Genomic DNA, 24,560 nt, shown 5'->3' with positions numbered 1-24,560 from the left:
AACTGCATTCATAAAGCCAATAGCCAGAATACACGACAATGACCCAAAGCATACAGCTAAGTCAACTCTGGAATTCTTGAAGAAAAGGAAGATACAAGTTTTGAAATGGCCTTTGAAATCACCAGGTCTCAGTCCTATAGAAGTGCTTTGGACTGATCTGAGCCAAGCATTGTTTATCCAATCTGACCTGAAGGAAACATGCAAGACAGAATGGACTCTCATTTCACCAACAAGATGCAGCACACTGGTTAAGAATTATCAGAAATGTCTGAAAGCTGTACTAAAAGCAAAAGGAGGTCACATGCAATACTAAAGCAGGGGTGCCAATACTTCTATCATGAGCAAATACATCAAATCTAATGAGTGTGTTTGTTTTTTGATAAGGATTATCTGTTAAATTACTGGAAAGTGTGTATTTTGCTTTTTGTTTTTGTTAAAAAGTAGTTAAGGTTCGCAAAATGCTTGTGCTTAACCTGTTCCCTGGAATTATGGTATAATTAGTGTAATGTTGCAATACTTTTGTTTGTGACTGTGTGTGTGTGTGTGTGTGTGTGTAATATCTGTCTATCTATCTGTCTGTCTATCATTTAGAAATTAAAATGAACAAAAACGTGTATGTTGGAAAGAAAACGTTTTCTATCGGCAAATACATTGCTAAAGTATGCACTCCCCTTTAACTGTTGTACCATTGTTTTCAGCAGAAGTGTCAACCTTTCCTATAGCTCAGCTCTGCTGGTGCAGACCGCTGTTAACGCAGGAGCATACTGACGATTACATGTGAAACCAAGTTAAAGTAAGTAAAATGAACGAGATCTGTTTTTAAATAATCTAACCTGACGGGCGTCAGTAAAGATTAGGGGTAGCACTGGAAGAAGCAACATACACAAATACTTGCAGAGCTCTGAAGTCTGATAGAATAATACCCGCAGAGAGCCTAGCCAGGTATTATCTTTCTTGACTAATGCATTCGCTGTTTAGTTTGCTTTATTTCTTACGGATCGTTTTGATTGGCTGTTTAGAATAAACCCATAGTTACACTCTGTTCGGATGCACTAATCGAAGTTCAATCGCTTTTTGTTTTATTAATGAAAGGTGTGGTTGGGTAGCTGGGAAACTGACAGATTATTGTAGACATTCCAAACTGAAGAAAACGGTGCCGCCATGAAAACGCCTTTTTAAAAATATATAAAACACTGCTCACAAATTACTAGACTATTACATGGATCATAATCGTGTAATTCTTGATTTTATTAGCTGTTTGTTTTCGTTGCTTACATAAATTGTACTTCACCTACTACCCCACGATGTGTGAGAAGTAACAACGTGTACTGAAGTTCTAATTGGCAAGTACTTAAAACAAAGGCGAATCCAGCCCTGCTGTAACTGACATGTTCTGCACTAAAATAATTGTGTAATTGTAATAGTCTCCACATGCCCTTGTTTCAGAGTTCGTGTTTTTCCACGCAGAACGGGAATGCCGTGGATAACACTGGGGAATATTAATACTGTATAATAACTTGGTTAAAGCCGTTTCAAACTAGTTCGTTAAAAGAAAAACATGTGTTTATTATTTCTATATATAGTAGGGGCTTGGTTTGAAGTGTGTGTGTGTGTGTGTGTTTTTTTTTTTTGTTTTTCTGGTAGTTCGTACCAGTGTTTACTTTTCAGAAATGTTGTGTAAGAAGCATGAGCCAAGTTGTCTGTTTAATAAACCAGGGTTTCAATGAAATATGAAGATATAGAATGTATAATGGGTAACATTTTGATTTCATTTTGCTATTAGGTCGTTAATGGGGAATTTCACATACTGCCACGTATCCAGTTTCTTTTGGCAAGTGATATTTTCAGAATCATATCGTTCTTAATTAAATCAATCAGTGTTTATTTTATATAGCGCCTTTCGTAGTGGACTACCATCACAAAGCGCTTTACAAGATAGCGAGGAACAATATGTTAAATACAGTGAAATACAGGGCATAGTACATTAAATACAAACAGTAAAAAACAATGCATGATACATCAAATATAGGCAAAATACATTAAATACAGGGCTAGGATGTGAATTCTAAACATTGTGGATGTGTGTGTCATACAGAATCATAAGAATACGATGGAGTGAAAAACCTGAAAAAACAATTTAGACAACAGCTAATAACAGATATCAGGCTTAAAGAGCATTGAAAGCAAGAGAGAACAAGTGGGTCTTGAGAGTTGATTTGAAGCGAGCGACTGTAAGAGCTGCACGCACTAGAGCTGGGAGAGAGTTCCAGAGAGTCGGGGCCATGACGTTGTGAACAGATGCTCAGAAGTCATGTCCTGCACCCCCTGCAGCGATATGCAGATCCACATGCCCCTAGATATGGGCACACATGTTTAACAATGGGATATGTGTGCTGACTTAATCCATATAAAAGTGCTTTGAAAAAGAAAACCATTCTTACTATTGTGCTGTTCTTTAAACTTGGCAACGTGCTGTATCTTTCAGCTCACCATGAAACACATGGAGAGAATTCGGGGCATTTGCACTGTCCTGTACCTGGTTTGCGCGTTTGGTGTTTCCAACACAGAGCCAGAGTGGGGGGCCTGGGGGTCGGGGCTGGCGGAGCTGCTGCACAGCTTTCCTGCCGACAGTCCGTTCGTTGCTGCAGGAGTGTCAGTTAATTGCTCCCAGCGTTTCTGGCTCCCTTCATCCTCACCTACCTGCTGGGAGAATGTGGCTGGACCGGAAGACTTTGAAAAGTCCAGAATGATGGTGCTACAGAACCGTGCAGCTCTTAGGAAGGTCTCAGCAGCCAGCGGCATGGCAGAGGGGAACAGGTCCTATAGCGAGATGGCCAAAGATGATATTCACGGAGTTCGGGCAGATCACCTGGATATCGTGGAGACTGCAAACACCATGCAGCGGGTCTTCCAGAGCCTGGAGGAGCGGAGGAAGGAAATCACAGAGTACTGGACCCTAGGAAGGTTAGTGACCCAAACTCATGCTCAAAAGCTTAGAAAATTCATTAGAAAAACATGTAATTATTTGTGTGTAATTATATTGTAGCGTTTCACGCATGATACAGAAGAACAGGAGACGGCACGCTGTTTTGCAGTTGAAACTGTACCTTTTATTAAGCCTTTGTCAGCACCCTGTAGAGTCCACTGCTCTACCTGCTTCACTGCCTGTCCTGGTACACTCTCCCAAGCACCCGCTCCAGACACATGCAGCCTAGCAGACGCTCTCCCGAGCACCCACTCCAGACACATGAAGCGGACACTCTCCCGAGCTCCCACTCCACACACATGAAGCGGACACTCTCCCGAGCACCCACTCCAGACACATGAAGCGGACACTCTCCCGAGCACCCACTCCAGACACTAGCTGCTGGTTGCCCTCACGAGCACCCAAACTAGAGTCACGGCTCGGTTACAGCATCCAGCTCCAACGCTCAATCAACCACACAGGATTCAGCAGCTCATCCACAGGATCAAGCACAGTAACATCTTCACTTTGCAAACCCCAAACACAAAGCAGCGGCACAGCGCCCTTTTATAACGTAGCTCTGCCCATTTATGCTAACCGGGTGCCAGAGCGAACAGATATCTCATTGGTCCCCAGCCACACACCAGAACCGATGGGCAGAGACAAACAACAGCCAATGACAGGGAGGGATCACAATACAATGGTAATAACAGTACACAAACACAGAGGAAATACAGTACACAAAACAGACCCATGGATCGCTACTATATATATATATATATATATATATATATATATATATATATATATATATATATATTAGCGCTGTTACGCAAAAAGTTTGCAAAATGTCCCTTTCTAAGTGTGGACTCGCATATAGCTTGTGTGATCAGTTGAAGTGAAACAAACATGTTACCATGTTCTGCTTATAGAATCATACTGTTTATTTAGTGGTAGTAATGAGCAGATACGTTTGGTTAAAGCCTTCAAAAAGAGCACAGATGTCTCTTCTGATGATCTGGAATGTAAAAAACGGTAAAAACACCAAACCGTGTGTTTCTGGCAAACACGCTGGCAGCATCAAATGTTAACAGCAGCTACTACCAGATGATCTTAATTCTGCTGCTCTTCCAGGATTCAGCAGTAGGGGGGACCAGCCATCCCTAATTGGGCGGGACAGTCCCGATATGTAAAGATCAAGTCTCGGTCCCGGCCTTAATGACTCCCGGACGGCATTTGTCCTGAATCCGTAGACACAGCACAATCTTACAGTGTAGCGCCAGTCAAAGCACAGCATACCTGTTTATAGCGCTTTCTTTTGCAATGCGACTAATGTGACAGTGTAGGTGCTGGGAAACTCAGGCAAGAACAAAAATTCAGCACTGTGATTGGCTGAAACATTTTACAGGATGTTGGTGCAGGGTTGTTATCGCTATGAGATGGGATGTCTGTGTGGTTCAGTTGTGCGTACCATGTAACAGAGTTCTGGGGGTGTGCCTGGGCTAGTGTTATCTAAAGATCCTGTGGTTGCCTAAGTAAGGTTCAGGGGGGGCCAGGTCACTACTAGCTGCTAACCTTTGGAACCCTGATTGAAATCCAGCAAAGGTGTTAACATGCCCACCATCACAAGGGCAGAGATCTCCGGAGAATCCTGACTAGCCAGTGCAACAAATTCACAAGCACCGATGATGCCAGGTCAACATGGTGTAATCAGATTGAGTCAAAGGTACACTTGTATTGAAAGCATTAGCACCCCACAGTCGTTGGAACACATGAGAAATGTAGTCTGGTTACAAGCAGTAGATTGGAGCTCTGTTAGAAAAACTCTGGCACACACAGTGCAAATTTAAGGTTATGGAGAGAGCTTGCATGCAAGTTATACAACAGGGCCTGAAGTCAGTGGAAAGAAATACACCACTGCATTCTCAAAGGTTGAAGTCATCCAGTTCTGTCAAGTGTCCAGTTCTGTGTCCAGGAGCAAATCTGGAGCGTGCTTCTTGTGCCAAATAAATACATATATAATTATATTAATAATCACATTTGTTCAGCAGCTTTTTCACTTCACTTGCTGATCTGACTCATGTGCATCTGGTTTGAAAGTTGTACAGTGGAATTTCAACAAGAGACAATATTTTAGAAGTTGCTGTTGTTGAAGACTCGCTCATGTAGTACTGCGTTTTGTGCTACACCAATACTGTTCAAAACTAAACTTTTTTTTTTTTTTTTTATATCCCCCCGCCCCAGCTTAAGGGACCAGATCAGTGTGACAAAGGAATCCATACAGGACAGAATCCGCTTTGCAGGTCTGCTGGAGAAGCAGTTAGCTGGCCTGGAAGGGTCTTTCCACACCCTGCAGCTCAGAATCATCAAGTTACTGGCAAGATGACTGCAGCAATACACAGCACATTCTGAAAAAAACTTACTTGCATGCATGCCTTCCTACTTGCTTGTCAATCTCAAATTAAAACCATGCTCTGCTTGTAATGAGATATAAACTACCAGTCAAAAGTTTTAGAACACCTCCACTTTTCTGCTGTGGTAGCAGTTTTGGTTCAGGGTGCCACTCACTCTGTGCAAGTCACTGACTCTAGATCCAGCAAAAGAGCCCCAGATCACCACGCTTCCTACTCCATGTTTGACTGTTGGTGTCACACACCGAGGAACCATCCTTTCACCTACTCGACGGCGTACAAAAACCCTGCCTGATGAACCGAAGATTTCAAATTTTGATTCATCGGTCCATAAGACCTTCCAGTCTTCAGAAGTCCACTGGTGGTGCTTCATGGCCCAGGCAAGCCTCTTTTTCTTATTTTGCCATCTTAGCAATGGCTTTCTTACTGCCACTTGACCTGTCAAACCCGCAGCTCAAAGTCAAAGTTATTTTTCAGTTTTTGGTAACCTAAACTTTTTTTCTTAACCTCTGGCAGTTTACCGCTTACCTTTGTACCATTTCAGGTTATTGACTGGACTTGAACTGCTTAAATTTCAATAAAAACTGAAAAAATGGGGGTGTTCTAAAACTTTTGACGTACGTGTGTGTGTGTGTGTGTGCGAGAGAGAGAGAGAGAGAGAGATGTGGTCCCCTCGGATGTTTAAGACAACCTGCACTGCTATCCCTTGTAATCCAGCAGTCTCGGGAGCATATTATAATCTCCACCAGCAGGGGTCGCTACTATTCAGCCAGTCAAAGCCAAGGACTACACAAAAGAACTGTACAATTGTATGGTTATATATATATAAAAAAAAAAGTTTATTAACAAAAAAAACACAACAATGATATTTTGCATGCATTCATGACCAGCTTTGTACTTGTTCCTTTTGCTATTAAACTTGTGCAAAATTATAATAAAGGAGATGAATTTACAAACACTTTGCACAGAATGATTCCACTGGAAACAATGTATATTATAAACAGGTTGTTCAAAGAGTCTGGCATATATTTAAACACAGACATCCCACAACAGATCATGGATCAGTTTGAAAAATCCACCCCTCACTTTTTGCAGCAACACTGTTTTCAAGGTGGCATGGCCATGTGATTGTTGGCCCCCCCCCAAAAAAAAAGTTATCTACACCAGGGATAGAAATAAGACTCCCACTCTATAGCAGTTTGATCCATTCCTGGATTAACTGATCCATTCAAAGGTCTAATAAGACACACCTGAGCTTAATACCAGTAGACTGTGGCTAATCAAGCTTATAGTAAAACCTGGAACATATGAAACTACTAATGCAACAGGAGGAAACAGCAGACTCTTAGCAGGGAAAAAACACACACATTCCTTGCAAACAAAGGTTTTTAACACCCTCAAAAGAATGTTGGTGGCCTGCTTCATAACATAGTTAATTAATACACTTCAGTGGTCATCAGATTCTGCGAGAAGCCGGGAGTCTGCTACTAAGAAAATGATCCACACTGTTACTTCACAAGTTTCATAATCCTATCAAACCCTAATCACTGTCATCAGTTTCCTCTCCGTCACCTTCATCCTCCTTCTCCTTCTCTTCAAGCAACTTAAAGTAGTCACGTGCCAGAATCTTTTTTGGAAGAATATCTAAAATAGAAGAAGAAGAATTAAAAAGCATGCACTGCATGTAAGCATGTGTATGTTTAACAGGCAGTTTTGTGTGATGCCAGGGTTCGACATTAACGGTACAGAGCGCAGTTTGGCCGGTAGTTATGAAGCACCACAGGCCCGACTGGGCTGGTAACCTTTTTTAACTGTATAATGTATACAGTATAGTCCACATGGCTTCTGTTTTATGAACGAAGGAAAATGGTTCAGTGTGCTAAAAAGCTGAAAAGACAAATTTACAAACCCATTTTTAAAAACATACCCACCCCCCCACACCCGATAACGGTGTAATTAAACTCATCCAGACTTTCCCGTCGCACATCATATTTGTTGTACAGTCAGAATCTGAGACTACGTATTAAAGCAACCAACTGCACCAGTAAGCCAAAAGTAAAGTATTTAAATCAATAATGATAAAGAAAGAAATTATGAAAAAAATACATGATGAAAATATAGAGTGGAGTGGAAGAAAGACTTAAATCTGTCTTCATGATGACAGTGAAACAAATGTCAGTTACCCAGGCTTGCAGATAAAACAGCAGAGTTTTTTTGTTGGGAATTCAACATTTAGTTGCCCTCATAACCATTCTCACAGTAGTAGTTCACAAGATAGCAGGTGTTTGTCTGCTGCTGTGACTGCCGATGGATACCCAGGTACGCCACGTGGAAGCTGCACAAAGGGATCGAATTGTTATTTTGATTTGGGATACAATGTGTTCAGGTCATAAGATCCATTCACAATCTTTACAGGACTCGTTTGTATCAGCAGTAAGATTGGTGCTGACCTGGGAGAGGCTACAAGCGTCAACGACCTGAGAACGATTATTTTGTATTATGATTGTTTGAATAGTGTTTACCATTATAATTAGTATAAATCTGTTAAGCTTTTAGCATTGCTAACAGCTTGGTGGTGAGTTTGCTTGTAAAAAAAAAAACGAGTATCATTTGTACACATACATTTTCAAATCTTGAATACAATATTTTCATTTTCTGACAAGCATGCGTATGTGTGCATGTTAAATGGCTGAAAACTACAATACCATATATTGAAAAACTAATTTATTGAATACATTTCTTGACTGCTTATACAGCAGGATAATGCAGTTTACCCAATACTGCACGGTTCTCCTAATGTCGGCATTAAACAAAGTAATTTGAGAAAAGTTGAATATGTTTGACTATTTTGTGAGTTTTGTGCAGTTCGGCAAGATTTTGGTGTCTGACCGAAGTTTCTGCCAGAGCTTCAGTTTCTCGCACTGTCCTTGTAGTTTAGGATTACCAGATTTCCACAGTGAAAATAATTTTTTTTTTTTTTTCTTTCTTTAAATTTACTTGACCCCATAGCAACTCTGAAACCAAAAATAACAGTATATAAAAAAAAAAAAACAAAACACACACAGTAAAACTCTAGTTTAAAAATTATCGGGTGAATTTACTGCAGATGATAACTAAACAATTTTATTGTTATCTTGTCATCTAGTCAAAGTATGTTAAATGTACAAAAAGCCAGATTTAAAAAAAAAAAAAAATAGATCAGCTATTACCATATGGTATACACATAATCAGAATGGTTAAACAATTAATGCATAAGATTGTTTATTTTATTTTTGAATGGCGCTAACACACAACCTAACTTTCCGAGCAGGGTGGTACAGTGGGTGTGTTGTTTTATTCTCTGGTTGCTCTGCCAGTGAGCCTATGTGCTCACCGAACTGTTGTTAAAGTCCGCCACCAGACTCACGTTGGCGAGATTCACCGTAAACAATGTATAGACAACATAAACACCCCCATGGAATCTGTCAATGTAGACTGTGGGCAGCCTAAATTAAACGTATAGTGGACAAGAATGCTGTAAACTACGAAGCGATAGAAGGCCTACCAAATCCCATTAATGTAGGAACTTTTCAACCCTTAAATTAAGTATTCAAATGATATAGCAAAAATTAAGTTGATGTGAATTTTTTTTTTTTTTTTTTTTAAGCGGTCACCAATTATTTTTATAATTTTTTCTCCCAATTTGGAATAGCCAATTATTTCTAGGCTCAGCTCACCGCTAGCACCCCTACGCTGTCCCATCAGCTTCTTTTCACACTGCAGGCCCACCATGCAGCCACCTCAGAGCTACAGTGTCAGAGGACAATGCAGTTCTGGGCAGCTTACAGGCAAGCCCGCAGGCACCCGGCCAGACTACAGGGGTGCGTGGTGAGCCGAGGACACCCTGGCCGACGTAACGTTTGAACAATTCTAGTACTAGTTGCCATATTTAATGTCACCAAACTGTTGTTTTAATCCAGTCACCAGTGGATGTGCTTCCGGCTCACCAATACATTTGCAGCGGTAAATAAAATAATGCGCCCAGTTTTGTACTTCTTATTGGGCCAGTTAAAATTGTATCTGGGCCAGTAAAAACACTACCTCAGTGGCCCAAGGGTCCAGTAATAAAAAAAAATCTAAATGTAGAGCCCTACATGCACTGCTGTTATGGACTCTGTCCAGTTGCATGTCGATGAGATGAGGTTCAAAGCTCTAAAACCACGAAAGCAGACGAGCCTGGCTCTTCTGCACTGTGGCGAAGACGCTCGGTTGCGGTGTCACTAGTTCGTGCCCAGCCTCAGCCCTGCTACACATACACTGGTTACAATCATGGGGTTACCATGATTGAAACGGAATGACTGGAGGTGGGACATGTATTGCCCACATGTGTAGCAGTACCCCAAAATGTCTGAATGATCAAGCCATCTCAGAATAGTAGCGGAACTGAAAATGTTACCCATGCTGGTGCTTTTACGGCCCAGTTTCTTTCTGTTCAGGCCCCTCTCTCACAAAATATCTTGGTATGCCAGCAAAGAGCATCATCATTGCTTCATTGCGTGAGACACGGGCGAGGGGAGGAGCCAACAGCACAGCAGAACAACGCAGTTAAACGAGGCAGTCTTCCCAGCGACAGCGACAGCGAGTGGGAGAAGTACAGGCGTGGAAAAGTACAGAGCAGTTTCGAAGCAGTTTGAAAGCAGGCTGACGGCTGCAGAAGAAACTAAACTTAAAAAAAAAAAAAAAAAACCTCAACATGGTCTTCAAGCCTGTAATCTGTGACACCTGCTTGATGTGGGAAATCCGAGAAAACCCAGCGGAGCTAAACCAAGTGTGCGTAAAGTGCCGCACGATCCAGGATTTGCATAAACTAGCAGGTATGCTAGAAATGGAGCTGGCAGAAGTGAGACAGCAACAGGATCTTGAGGAACTGGCACACCCACAATTCATGGAAGTCTGCATCACCCCTAACAGACTGAAAGCCACCAGGGAGATAGAAGGTCAGAACAGCTGGGTTCAGGTGGGCAGAAGCAGGGAAAAAAAGAAACTTCGTCAAACACAACCACCAGAAATCAAAACAACCAACAGATTTGAGTCACTTCAGAATTTTGACGAGCAGAACCAACAACAAGTGAATGAAAGGAACAACATCCAGGACCCTATTGACAGTGGTGACCAGACAGCAAAAAGAAGGGAGGTCATGATTGTTGGGGACTCCATATTGAGAAACACAGCAAGTTCAATTTGCAGTTTGGACCCCCTTACTACAACAGTGTGCTGCCTTCCGGGAGCCTCGGTCAAGCACATCACTGAAAACGTGGACAGGCTCCTAGAACGAACAGGAGACGACCCGGTAGTAGTCGTCCACATCGGTACAAACAACATTGGAAGAGACAGACCAAAATCCCTGCAAAACAAATTCAGAGAGCTAGGAAGGAAATTAAAAGAGAAAACCAAAACTGTGGTATTTTCTGGTATACTACCCGCACCTTGCAAAGGACCATATGGACAGCTGGAAATAATTAATCAAAACGCATGGCTGAAGACGTGGTGCACACGGGAAGGGTTCACCTATCTTGATCATTGGACCACATTCTACAACAAGGACTATCTGTATAGACGGGATGGACTGCATTTAAATAACAAGGGAACTAGTCTACTCGGAGAAAAGATCCTCGAGCAGGTTCGGAAGCATTTAAACTAGAAAGGAAGGGGGGAGAAATCAACAAAAAAACAGAAGGGAGACCGCATCAAAACAAGAACAACAACTCAGGTAAGACAACCATTAAATGTATTTATCTAAATGCTAGAAGTATCAGAAACAAAATTCTAGAACTTGAAGCTACTGCACTAACAGGTAACTATGATGTGATAGGTGTTACAGAAACGTGGTTGTCTGAGAGTGATGGGGACGAATATAATATTTGTGGGTATACACTGTATAGGAAAGACAGGCAGGACAGAAGAGGAGGAGGGGTAGCGCTATACATAAGAAACAGTCTTGAAGCCCAGGTGTTAAACCTGGACAAAGAAAATAAAACCGAATCAATATGGGTCAGAATAACGGACAAAAATTCAAAAGGCATAATAATAGGAGCATGCTATAGACCGCCAGATTCAGACGGTGAGCAAAATAATCTGTTATACAATGACATTAGAAATGTGTGTAGCAAAGGAGAAGCCATACTAATGGGGGATTTCAACTTCCCCCAAATAAAATGGGAAAACCCGGTGGGTAGCGCGAAGGATGAAATAGAAATGGTGGAAATGACAAATGACTGCTTCCTAACACAATTTGTGAAGGCACCCACTAGAGGGGAGGCATGCCTTGATTTAGTCTTTTCAAATAACGAAGATAGAATAACTAAAACAGAGGTCAGAGAACCACTGGCAAACTCAGACCACAACATGGTCTCATTTGAAGTGTTTTTTAAATCCCCAAAAGTAAAGACTAAAGCTAAGGTTTACAATTTTAGAAAAGCAAACTATGAAGGTATGAAACAGAGACTAACAGAAGTAGATTGGAGTAAAATAGAGAAAACACCCACAGAAGAAGGATGGTTGTTCTTCAAAAATGTAGTACTAGAGGTGCAAAACAATTATATCCCTAAAGTAGACAAATCTAAATGTAAAACTAAATTGCCAAAATGGTTTAATAGATCAATTAAAAAAAAAATTCAGCGAAAAAAGGCACTTTACAGAGCATTAAAAAAGGACCAAAAAGAAAGTACGCAGAAAGAGTACACAGAACTGCAAACGCAAGTCAAAAAGGAAGTTAGAAAGGCCAAGAGAGAAATAGAAATGAACATTGCTAAGGGAGCTAAAACCAATTCCAAAATGTTTTTCCAATATTACAACAGCAAGAGAACATTCAAAGAGGAGATTAAATGTTTAAGAGATACAAATGGCAAAATCGTAGAGGAAGAAAAAAAAATAGCAAATATGTTAAATGATTACTTTTCACAAGTTTTTACAAAGGAAGATACTGACAACATGCCCCACATGTCATCCAGTTCCTATCCAGTTTTAAATAACTTTAGCATAACTGAGGCAGAAGTGTTAAAGGGACTAGGAGCTCTTAAAATAAACAAATCCCCTGGGCCGGATGAGATCCTCCCAGTAGTACTCAAAGAAATGAAAGAAGTAATTTACAAACCGCTAACCAAGATCATGCAGCAGTCTCTTGACACAGGGGTGGTACCGACAGACTGGAAAATTGCAAACGTAATACCGATCCACAAAAAGGGAAACAAAACTGAACCAGGTAACTACAGACCAGTAAGCCTGACTTCTATTATATGCAAACTTATGGAAACTATAATAAGATCCAAAATGGAAAATTACCTATATGGTAACAGGGTACTGGGAGATAGTCAACATGGTTTTAGGAAAGGGAGATCGTGCCTAACTAACTTGCTTGATTTTTTTGAGGATGCAACATCGATAATGGATAATTGCAAAGCATATGACATGGTTTATTTAGATTTCCAGAAAGCTTTTGACAAAGTCCCGCACAAAAGATTAATTCTCAAACTGAACGCAGTTGGGATTCAAGGAAACACATGTACATGGATTAGGGAGTGGTTAACATGTAGAAAACAGAAAGTACTGATTAGAGGAAAAACCTCAGAATGGAGTGTGGTAACCAGTGGTGTACCACAGGGATCAGTATTAGGTCCTCTGCTATTCCTAATCTACATTAATGATTTAGATTCTGGTATAGTAAGCAAACTTGTTAAATTTGCAGACGACACAAAAGTAGGAGGAGTGGCAAACACTGTTGTAGCAGCAAAGGTCATTCAAAATGATCTAGACAAGATTCAGAACTGGGCAGACACATGGCAAATGACATTTAATAGAGAAAAGTGTAAGGTACTGCACGCAGGAAATAAAAATGTACATTATAAATATCATATGGGAGATATTGAAATTGGAGAAGGAATCTATGAAAAAGACCTAGGAGTTTTTGTTGACTCAGAAATGTCTTCATCTAGACAATGTGGGGAAGCTATAAAAAAGGCTAACAAGATGCTCGGATACATTGTGAAAAGTGTTGAATTTAAATCAAGGGAAGTAATGTTAAAACTGTACAATGCACTAGTAAGACCTCATCTTGAATATTGTGTTCAGTTCTGGTCACCTCGCTATAAAAAAGATATTGCTGCTCTAGAAAGAGTGCAAAGAAGAGCGACCAGAATTATTCCGGGCTTAAAAGGCATGTCATATGCAGACAGGCTAAAAGAATTGAATCTGTTCAGTCTTGAACAAAGAAGACTACGTGGCGACCTAATTCAAGCATTCAAAATTCTAAAAGGTATTGACAGTGTCGACGCAAGGGACTTTTTCAGCCTGAAAAAAGAAACAAGGACCAGGGGTCACAAATGGAGTTTAGAAAAAGGGGCATTCAGAACAGAAAATAGGAGACACTTTTTTACACAGAGAATTGTGAGGGTCTGGAATCAACTCCCCAGTAATGTTGTTGAAGCTGACACCCTGGGATCCTTCAAGAAGCTGCTTGATGAGATTTTGGGATCAATAAGCTACTAACAACCAAACGAGCAAGATGGGCCGAATGGCCTCCTCTCGTTTGTAAACTTTCTTATGTTCTTATGTTCTAAATATACACCCACCCTTTGTTATATTGCCCCTCGTTATACTGCGGATTCTGGTATCGCGGTCCTGGAGTTGGCTCCCCATTTATACAGTCTCGCTGCACGTGCCTTAGCTGCAATATACATAGGCAAGTTCACTTAGAATTACTGTTCGTTTTATTTTGTACTGCACACCGCAAACTAAAATATAAAGAAGAATTAAAAACAAAGCATTAATATCGTACTGTTATCATATACACAAGCATTTCACAACACCACAAAGCAAATTAAATATCTATATGCTGAAGCATTTAAGCCATGCACTAGCAAAAGTCACAGGGCAGTGACTTCAGCTCCCTAGCAACAAGCCTCCTATGTTGGAAATGGCTCCTTTCAATGCAGCGGTTTGGGAATTTGTGAAAGGAGAGGAAGACTCATGAAATTAATTGGAGACTGAAGTTGATGAGAAGCAATTACCCTCCGCAGTACAAATTAAAACGGTGTGCGGATTTTTATACGAAAAATGGGAAAAGGCAGGTAGCGTACAGGATTTATACTGGACCATGATGCCCAGGATAAAACGAGGGAGTGGTTGTACAGTATTTATTTGTTAGTCTGTTTGTTTTTCTATGGGTCTCTCGCTATATCGCAGCCCTCGATATATAGTGGATTTGTATTGGACCCCGATCCCTGGGATATATTGAGTGGGTGGTGTATTAACAAGATGTGAATTAATTATCCATCCCACAGGTGCCCTGCTAGTCCAAATATTATCTACTATCAATATGTACTATCAATGCAGAATCACTGTGTTGGACACCTTACACCAGAGCAGATTTCTGCCTGGACTCTACGGTGCAGCCACGTGTGCGATCAATACTTTCACAAACTGATCTGAATGAACTGTCAGCTAGAAATACAAACTGATCTGAATGAATTCTGTCAGCTAGAAATACAAACTGATCTGAATGAACTGTCAGCTAGAAATACAAACTGATCTGAATGAATTGAGTCAGCTAGAAATACAAACTGATCTGAATGAATTGAGTCAGCTAGAAATACAAACTGATCTGAATGAATTGTGTCAGCTAGAAATACAAACTGATCTGAATGAATTGAGTCAGCTAGAAATACAAACTGATCTGAATGAATTGAGTCAGCTAGAAATACAAACTGATCTGAATGAATTGAGTCCGCTAGAAATAAACTGATCTGAATGAATTGAGTCAGCTAGAAATACAAACTGACCTGAATGAATTGTCAGCTAGAAATACAAACTGATCTGAATGAATTGTGTCAGCTAGAAATACAAACTGATCTGAATGAATTGTCAGCTAGAAATACAAACTGATTTGAATGTATTGTGTCAACTAGAAATACAAACTGACCTGAATGAACTGTCAGCTAGAAATACAAACTGACCTGAATGAATTGAGTCAGCTAGAAATACAAACGGATCTGAATGAATTGTCAGCTAGAAATACAAACGGATCTGAATGAATTGTCAGCTAGAAATACAAACTGATCTGAATGAATTGTGTCAGCTAGAAATACAAACTGATCTGAATGAACTGAGTCAGCTAGAAATACAAACTGATCTGAATGAACTGAGTCAGCTAGAAATACAAACTGATCTGAATGAACTGAGTCAGCTAGAAATACAAACTGATCTGAATGAACTGTCAGCTAGAAATACAAACTGATTTGAATGTATTGTGTCAGCTAGAAATACAAACTGATCTGAATGAATTGAGTCAGCTACAACTACAAACTGATCTGAATGAATTGTCAGCTAGAAATACAAACTGATCTGAATGAATTGAGTCATCTGGAAATACAAACTGATCTGAATGAATTGAGTCAGCTAGAAATACAAACTGATCTGAATGAATTGTCAGCTAGAAATACAAACTGATTTGAATGTATTGTGTCAGCTAGAAATACAAACTGATCTGAATGAATTGTGTCAGCTAGAAATACAAACTGATCTGAATGAACTGTCAGCTAGAAATACAAACTGATCTGAATGAACTGTCAGCTAGAAATACAAACTGATCTGAATGAACTGTCAACTAGAAATACAAACTGATTTGAATGTATTGTGTCAGCTAGAAATACAAACTGATCTGAATGAATTGAGTCAGCTAGAAATACAAACTGATTTGAATGAACTGTCAGCTAGAAATACAAACTGATCTGAATGAATTGTATCAGCTAGAAATACAAACTGATCTGAATGAATTGTCAGCTAGAAATACAAACTGATCTGAATGAATTGTCAGCTAGAAATACAAACTGATCTGAATGAATTGTCAGCTAGAAATACAAACTGATCTGAATGAATTGTCAGCTAGAAATACAAAGTGATCTGAATGAATTGAGTCAGCTAGAAATACAAACTGATCTGAATGAATTGTGTCAGCTAGAAATACAAACTGATCTGAATGAATTGTCAGCTAGAAATACAAACTGACCTGAATGAATTTGTCAGCTAGAAATACAAACTGACCTGAATGAATTGTGTCAGCTAGAAATACAAACTGATCTGAATGAATTGTGTCAGCTAGAAATACAAACTGATCTGAAACGAACAAAAATAAGGTTTTCTGGAAAGGTTCCAACTCACGTGAGTGGTTTAGGACTGAGTGTCCCTGGGATTGTGGTCCATTGTATCATTACTCTATTGCTAACAAGGCTGTAAAAACTACAAATCCCACACTGCTGCTTTTACTGGTAAGTGCATGCAAGAATGACTGACTTTGATCAGCCATGGTTTGCTAGACAGTTATAAGAACCAAAAATAGTGCATTACCCAAGCAAAGGTTAAAATGGTAGTGGTTTCTTTTTCATCACAAACCTACTCAGAACTGACAAGCTTTTATTTCACGTGTGTTATTGGAAGATGTAAAGATGATGATCCTTAGGCTGTCTCAAAGTAACTGCATTCTATATAAATGCATAATAACAATAATAATAATAATAATAATAATAATAATAATAATAAATGCACATTTTCTGCAAGGGACTACACTAACACACAGAACTACTATATGAATGAATTGAATTGTACAATTCAATTCATACAAATGAATTGAATTGTACTTGCGATGCCATTTACCACTAAGTTAGTTTTTGATGTAATAATCTACTATTCCTTTGTGTTGAAACATATTTCACATTATCTAATTGTGTTTCTTCTACACCACACATTGTAGGTCAGTCATGTTCGGTTAGTTTTCTGTAAAGTGTTGAACTACTGGTTCATTTAGTTTTTTTGATTTGCTATGTCCGATAAGCTTTTGTGTATTACTTTATATAATGCTGTACCCGTCTCTCCTTCATATTTGATTTTTTTTTTTCATTGTTAGCAGAATCCACAATGTGCTCCTACATTGTGTAAATGAGCGTGTTTGTGACTCCTCAGTGCGGCGCTCACCTGCCAGGAACTGAAAAGTGTCGCACTCCTCTGGAGACCTCGCTAGGTCATGATAGGTTAAACACTTGCTCTCCCGACCACTGCCTTTCTTATAGGAGTAGGCAGCCAAATACTGGACAAACAGTTCCTGTAACAGAACGGGGAAATGCCTGTCAGTTGATGGCACATATTTACAGCATATAGGATCATTGAAGACCAAGCCATCTGTAATGGACACAAAACAATTATATAAATAAATAAATAACTTAAAACTCACACGAGACAGCTGACAACACGCGTCTGTTTTAAATAGTGTAGGGAGCCATGTTATTGCAAACAGTACCAAATACAAATTTATCTTTGGAAAAAAAGAAATCACAACACACGCTGTACTTATGTAATTTGATGCATTCAATTTTGAGTTAACTTTTGCGGCTAACAAAACGAGAGTAAGTTATCATAACAATATAGTTAAGAGACCATTTTAATAACAGGTCGATGCTGCCAGGCTCCACAGGGACGGGGAGGGGACGGGGAAAGCACGGCTGCTTCACCCCTACTTGTTCACGACAGAGCGGATTATACACAGGGTATAGCCGGGTCACTTAATCCAATGGACCTGTCTTTCGTTTAGGCTCGAGTCCTCACAGCATCTCAGTTTCGGTTCTTACAAGTAAACCATGAAGCAGAGAGGGGTCGTGCCACGCAGGTAATTTACAGCATTATTAAAACCATCATTACCGTCGCTTTGGCAGTCAGAAACAGCGCGTCCTGATTAATGTTGTTAACATCGGGAGAGCTCTTCATAATCAACTTCACCCTGGAGATTGGAAGCGAAACCTGCCTACTATCTGCAAAATCCAACATTTTACCACCCTCATCGCTACCCGCCATCTTTACAAAAAAACCCGGCGTCTCTGTTCACGTCACGGATCTTCAAATAAAGTTAATTGAAAAAAACAAGGGAATTGTAGTCACCCTTGAAGATTACTACGCGCAAACCTCATAATCAAGAACTACAATTCCCAGTATCATCGACGCAAATCGCTTTTCTAGGGTTTATTGATTTGTGTTCCTTTACAATATGTTTCCACAGCTAGAGGTATTAGGGATTTACAGACTTACCGTTCTACGTTTTTATCTTTCATTAGAAATAGTTCATATAATTCTGAAATGTATTATGTAAGCAATGTTTGTTTTAGTACTATTAATCTCTTGAACGGTTTGGAACAAAGGATCTGCTGGAATATTCAATTAAAATATACTTTTCTGTTGGATAAAATAATATACCGAATTACCTAATAATATACTTGCTATTTATGTATATGCCATGGTTTTCTGTAGGTATTGGTAGTAGGTCACACAGTGATGTATTTGCAAATAACAATAAATAATGTATTGGCGTTTACGTTAACAACGCGGCGTCGAAGTCAAAGTGTAGTACACAAATATCAAGTAATAGGTATATGAAATGGAAAAACCTGGAAACTGATTCAAATGGAAAAGAGTAATGTGAATATGGAAAAGCACTTTCTATACACAAATGGTTTTGAATATTTCTTGTTCATTTTATTAATGCAGATTAGCACAAACCGACACACCACTTAGATTAGCATGAGCTACTACAGGACATAAAGAAACAAGGACCAGGGGTCACAAATGGAGTTTAGAAAAAGGGGCATTCAGAACAGAAAATAGGAGACACTTTTTTACACAGAGAATTGTGAGGGTCTGGAATCAACTCCCCAGTAATGTTGTTGAAGCTGACACCCTGGGATCCTTCAAGAAGCTGCTTGATGAGATTTTGGGATCAATAAGCTACTAACAACCAAACGAGCAAGATGGGCTGAATGGCCTCCTCTCGTTTGTAAACTTTCTTATGTTCTTATATGGAGAAGCTTCCCATTTTGGCTGGTGTTTGCAGTCTGCCACAAAACACTGCCATACACGACTTAGTACTTTTAATTTGTATTAATTTAAAGTACGACTATTTACTGTACAAAGCACATTAATGTTTGAGTAGCACCCTGGGAAAAGGGTCAAATTTAACATTTAAGATTTTCAATGTAATACTGTTGTAGCTCAATTTTGCCAGAACGTGTCACCACGAGAGGCACTCTGATCGATGAGCCAACTATGCAGCTGGTGAGTGCACAGGAGTAAAACGTTTCAAAGTGAAGGCAAACGCAGAGAACCCTTTCATTAATGTCTACGCTTCTTACACTGTATCTACAGTGGCTTGCGAAAGTATTGACCCCCCTTGACATTTTTTCTATTTTGTTGCCTTACAACCTGGAATTAAAATGGATTTTTTGGGGGTTTGTATCATTTGATTTACACAACATGCCTACCACTTTGAAGATGCAAAATATTTTTTTATTGTGAAACAAACAAGAAATAAGACAAAAAACCAGAAAACTTGAGCGTGCATAAGTATTCACCCCCCCAAAGTCAATACTTTGTAGAGCCACCTTTTGCAGCAATTACAGCTGCAAGTCTCTTGGGGTATGTATCTATAAGCTTGGCACATCTAGCCACTGGGATTTTTGCCCATTCTTCAAGACAAAACTGCTCCAGCTCCTTCAAGTTGGATGGGTTCCGCTGGTGTACAGCAATCTTTAAGTCATACCACAGATTCTCAATTGGATTGAAGTCTGGGCTTTGACTAGGCCATTCCAAGACATTTAAATGTTTCCCCTTAAACCACTCGAGTGTTGCTTTAGCAGTATGCATAGGGTCATTGTCCTGCTGGAAGGTGAACCTCCGTCCCAGTCTCAAATCTCTGGAAGACTGAAACAGGTTTCCCTCAAGAATTTCCCTGTATTTAGTGCCATCCATCATTCCTTCAATTCCGACCAGTTTCCCAGTCCCTGCCGATGAAAAGCGTCCCCACAGCTTGATGCTGCCACCACCATGCTTCACTGTGGGGATGGTGTTCTCGGCGTGATGAGAGGTGTTGGGTTTGCACCAGACATAGCGTTTTCCTTGATGGCCAAAAAGCTCAATTTTAATATAATCTGACCAGAGTACCTTCTTCCATATGTTTGGGGAGTCTCCCACATGCCTTTTGGCGAACACCAAATGTGTTTGCTTATTTTTTTCTTTAAGCAATGGCTTTTTTCTGGCCACTCTTCCGTAAAGCCCAGGTCTGTGGAGTGTACGGTTTAAAGTGGTCCTATAGACAGATACTCCAATCTCCGCTGTGGATCTTTGCAGCTTCTTCAGGGTTATCTTTGGTCTCTTTGTTGCCTCTCTGATTAATGCCCTCCTTACCTGGTCCGTGAGTTTTGGTGGGTGGCCCTCTCTTGCCAGGTTTGTTGTGGTGCCATATTCTTTCTATTTTTTAATAATGGCTTTAATGGTGCTCTGTGGGATGTTCAAAGTTTCGGATATTTTTTTATAACCCAACCCTGATCTGTACTTCTCCACAAATTTGTCCCTGACCTGTTTGGAGAGCTCCTTGGTCTTCATGGTGCCGCTTGCTTGGTGGTGCCCCTTGCTTAGTGGTGTTGCAGACTCTGGGGCCTTTAAGAACAGGTGTATATATACTGAGAGCATGTGACAGATCATGTGACACTTAGACTGCACACAGGTGGACTTTATTTAACTATATGTGACTTCTGAAGGTAATTGGTTGCACCAGATCTTATTCAGAGGCTTAATAGCAAAGGGGGTGAATACATATGCACGCACCACTTTTCCGTTATTTATTTTTTAGAATTTTTTTAAACAAGTTATTTTTTTCATTTCACTTCACCAATTTGGACTATTTTGTGTATGTCCATTACATGAAATCCAAATAAAAATCAATTTTAATTCCAGGTTGTAACAAAATAGGAAAAATGCCAAGGGGGGTCAATACTTTCGTGAGCCACTGTATGTTTGCACCATTCCTTTTAGCACCCTAAAGGCCTGGACTCACCAGCGCTTCGTGACCACTTTAAACTTTTTTGTTTTGCTGTGCAAGTAGACAGCAGAGAGAGAGGAAGAAGAGATTCATACTGTACATAATTTTGCATTTTACTTCTTAAAAAGCAAATTTAGATAGACTTGTAAAATAAAGAACCCTTGTCTGTACTGTGCCTATTTAAACAGAGGTAGGTAATCACAGTGTGAGTGTATGCGTATTTGTACGTGCGTGTCTGTGGGTGTGTTTTGTTTAATAAAAACGGAATCAGCAACCCTGCCCTAATGTTAAGGTAGGTGTGTGTTTTTGTGTTGAAACGCCTGGCAATAATAATAATAATAATAATAACAATAATAATAATAATAATAATAATAATAATAATAATAATATTAATAATCATTTTGTTCAAAAGAGCTGTGCTCAGTGAACTATGTATTTAAGGTAAAGATGAAGTGGAAATGACTGAATGTACAAAAGACAAGTTCAGAAACATGGTTTATATGAAGCAGGGGCGAGAGAATGTATATGCCCTGGCGTATATTTAACCTGCGGTATATATCGTAAGGTGATGGCTGGACGAGAAGCATAATCACCTGTTTGACAGAAATTGTTTACCTAAGAACAGATTAAAGGAAATAGTTATGATTAGTGACATGTTTTCAGCATAAGTATGTGTAGTTATGATTGGAACCTCTCCAGTCTCCACCACTGAATGACTCATATACCGAGAGGATTGGAATTCCTCCAGATCTCCTATCCACCCCTGAAGGACTCGTATACCGAGAGGACTGGAATTCCTCCAGATCTCCTCTCCACCCCTGAAGGACTCGTATACCGAGAGGACTGGAATTCCTCCAGATCTCCTATCCACCCCTGAAGGACTTGTATACCGAGAGGATTGGAACTCCTCCAGATCTCCTATCCACCCCTGAAGGACTTGTATACCGGAAGGATTGGAACCCGTCCAGATCTCCTATCCACCCCTGAAGGATTTGTATACCGAGAGGATTGGAACTCCTCCAGATCTCCTCTCCACCTCTGCAGGACTCGTATACCGAGAGGATTGGAACTCCTCCAGATCTCCTATCCACCCCTGAAGGACTCGTATACCGAGAGGATTGGAACTCCTCCAGATCTCCTATCCACCCCTGAAGGACTCGTATACCGAGAGGATTGGAACTCCTCCAGATCTCCTGTCCACACCTGAAGGACTCGTATACCGAGAGGATTGGAACCCGTCCAGATCTCCTATCCACCCCTGAAGGATTTGTATACCGAGAGGATTGGAACTCCTCCAGGTCTCCTATCCACCCCTGAAGGACTCGTATACCGAGAGGATTGGGGCCGGTGTTACTAACGAGATCAAAAAACAGGATCGGACCTGGGATCACTTAAGCTGAAAAATGAAAAGTCATTGTACGAAGCTGATCAGAATCAAACTCAAATTATCCCATTTTTGAGCAGCGCATTCGGTAACTAAAGAGCCACAGTATTTTTTTTGTATTTGCACTGCATGTACTATAGAAAAAACATGACGAGAAGGTGGAGTAATATTGAGGAGGAGGCGTTATCTATGTCTTATAGGGATAAAAAAAACAGATATTAACAGGGAAGATAAATTAAGCACAAGTCTGAAACATAAAAAATGGGATGAGTTAGATACATCAGTAAACAGATAGATATCATTTTTTTATTTTTTATATAGTATTTATAAAAACACATGGTTGGCGAATTTCATTAATATTTTACATTCTTAATTATATTTCTTGGACAGAAAAGGTGATTATTTCTGCTCGTTTATGAAAATGGAATAGTTTAATAATATTGAATTCCCTCAACTAGCGTCAGACTCTAGCGTTGATGTAAGTAGGCTGTTATTTTAACTCAAATTGTACCATATTGTTTAATAATGTTTCAACAATAAGTGTAGTAAACAAATGCTGCATTTTGTAGGCCTTCTCCATGGGAAACACAAGGAGCCTCTGGGATCTTGGAAGAGCTGTTCCAGGGGAGGCTAAATGTGGAGGGAATCGAAGGGGGGTGCAGGTCAGCCGTAGGTAAATGCGACAGCAAATGTTCACTGACAGTGATAAATATTGTTTGTTTTATTTATTTTGTAATAATCAATTATTTGATGTTAATATATACTGTATGTATATTTCAGTTAAATGTATTTAATTATTAGGGCAGGTCAATTCTGAGGACTATGATTGTTATCACAGAAAAAGGTAAAGGTTACTGTTTTTATATGGTTGTAATAATATTATTTTAATGTAGAAAACAAGCTGCTAAAACATTCTGATGTGTTTTTGTTTAAATTACAAACCAAATAATTTTCTATAATGTAGGACTACATGTGACGTGCTGTTAACAGCAAATAATTACAATAATAAAATAATATACATGAAACGCATCCCCCTTACTGACCCTTTCAGAGCACAGTGTGTTTGTATCCTAGCAGACTACTGGAAAGACATGCACAGGATTACAGTATACCACCGCCTCGACACGGAAACGCAGGACATAAAGGTGATTTACAATAGATTCAAATCAATAAGAAAACGGAGCACAGAGACCAATGCAATGTCAGGGCTTTTATATAGTAGTTAAACTGCATAACTGCATTAAACTACACATTAACAACCAGATTTCCATTACATGAGAGTAGATGTTAAACTTCATGCTGATTTGAACTCGGCTCTCGCCAAGATAAGTACCAACTAAGACGTAGCTTTACAGTAAACTAATGTGATCCATCTGCATCTCCATCCATTTGCATTGCTTTCCATCTGATGATGTGGATATCCTTCTGCCTGGTGTTGATGGCTGAAGTGTAATGCTGGATCCAGGGATCAGCTTATTTTGCCTGCCCAGCGCATCAGAACACACAACGGCTGCGATGCTGGCTCCGAGAATCAACCCAGTGCGGTCTCCCCAGCGCATCAGCATGACAACCGTCTGGATTGAGCTAAGTAGGGTACATCTCCGATGTCTTCAAGTGGGCACCTTCCATCCTCAGTGTTTCGTCGACTAGCCCACCACACCTCAAGAGGGATCAACAGTGATTCTGGTTTCCCAGCGTAACCCCCCTCCATCTCCCACTCAGCTCAATCCAGCTTACTTACCCATACATCAGCGTTGCTTTCTTTCTATTGTGCTTGAGATCCCCATCCAGAATCTTTCCATCTCAACCACAGCTAGTTGCTGCTCCTTTCTGCTGCTTCAGATAAGTTCTTCACTGTGTGACGCAACTCTTGGCCGCTGAACCCGACATCTCTGAGAAACCAGGTTGTAG

The 24,560-nt window shown here is 40.0% G+C and overlaps 2 protein-coding genes across 2 annotated transcripts; one reads left to right on the top strand and one right to left on the bottom strand.

Annotated features, from left to right (window-relative positions):
* The first annotated feature begins 685 nt into the window (after positions 1-685).
* On the top strand, positions 686-5,683 carry si:ch211-57n23.1. The gene is made up of 3 exons (XM_041246504.1): positions 686-793; positions 2,486-2,964; positions 5,210-5,683. Exons 2-3 carry the CDS (start codon positions 2,492-2,494, stop codon positions 5,349-5,351), a joined length of 615 nt encoding a protein of 204 aa, XP_041102438.1. The 5' UTR covers positions 686-793; positions 2,486-2,491; the 3' UTR covers positions 5,352-5,683.
* A 542-nt stretch (positions 5,684-6,225) lies between these two features.
* chrac1 (chromatin accessibility complex subunit 1) lies at positions 6,226-18,278 on the bottom strand. Its single transcript, XM_041246503.1, has 3 exons — positions 18,100-18,278; positions 17,380-17,506; positions 6,226-7,020 (listed from the first exon to the last, which is right to left on the bottom strand). The coding sequence occupies exons 1-3, from the start codon at positions 18,250-18,252 to the stop codon at positions 6,917-6,919; spliced, it is 384 nt and encodes a 127-aa protein (XP_041102437.1). The 5' UTR covers positions 18,253-18,278; the 3' UTR covers positions 6,226-6,916.
* Between the last annotated feature and the right edge of the window lie 6,282 nt (positions 18,279-24,560).

This window comes from Polyodon spathula, chromosome 3 (assembly GCF_017654505.1).
Source record: "Polyodon spathula isolate WHYD16114869_AA chromosome 3, ASM1765450v1, whole genome shotgun sequence".
NCBI classification, from domain to species: Eukaryota; Metazoa; Chordata; class Actinopteri; order Acipenseriformes; family Polyodontidae; genus Polyodon; species Polyodon spathula.
The sequence above is the reverse complement of the archived record's forward strand: the minus strand, read 5'-3'. Positions and strand labels throughout refer to the sequence as shown.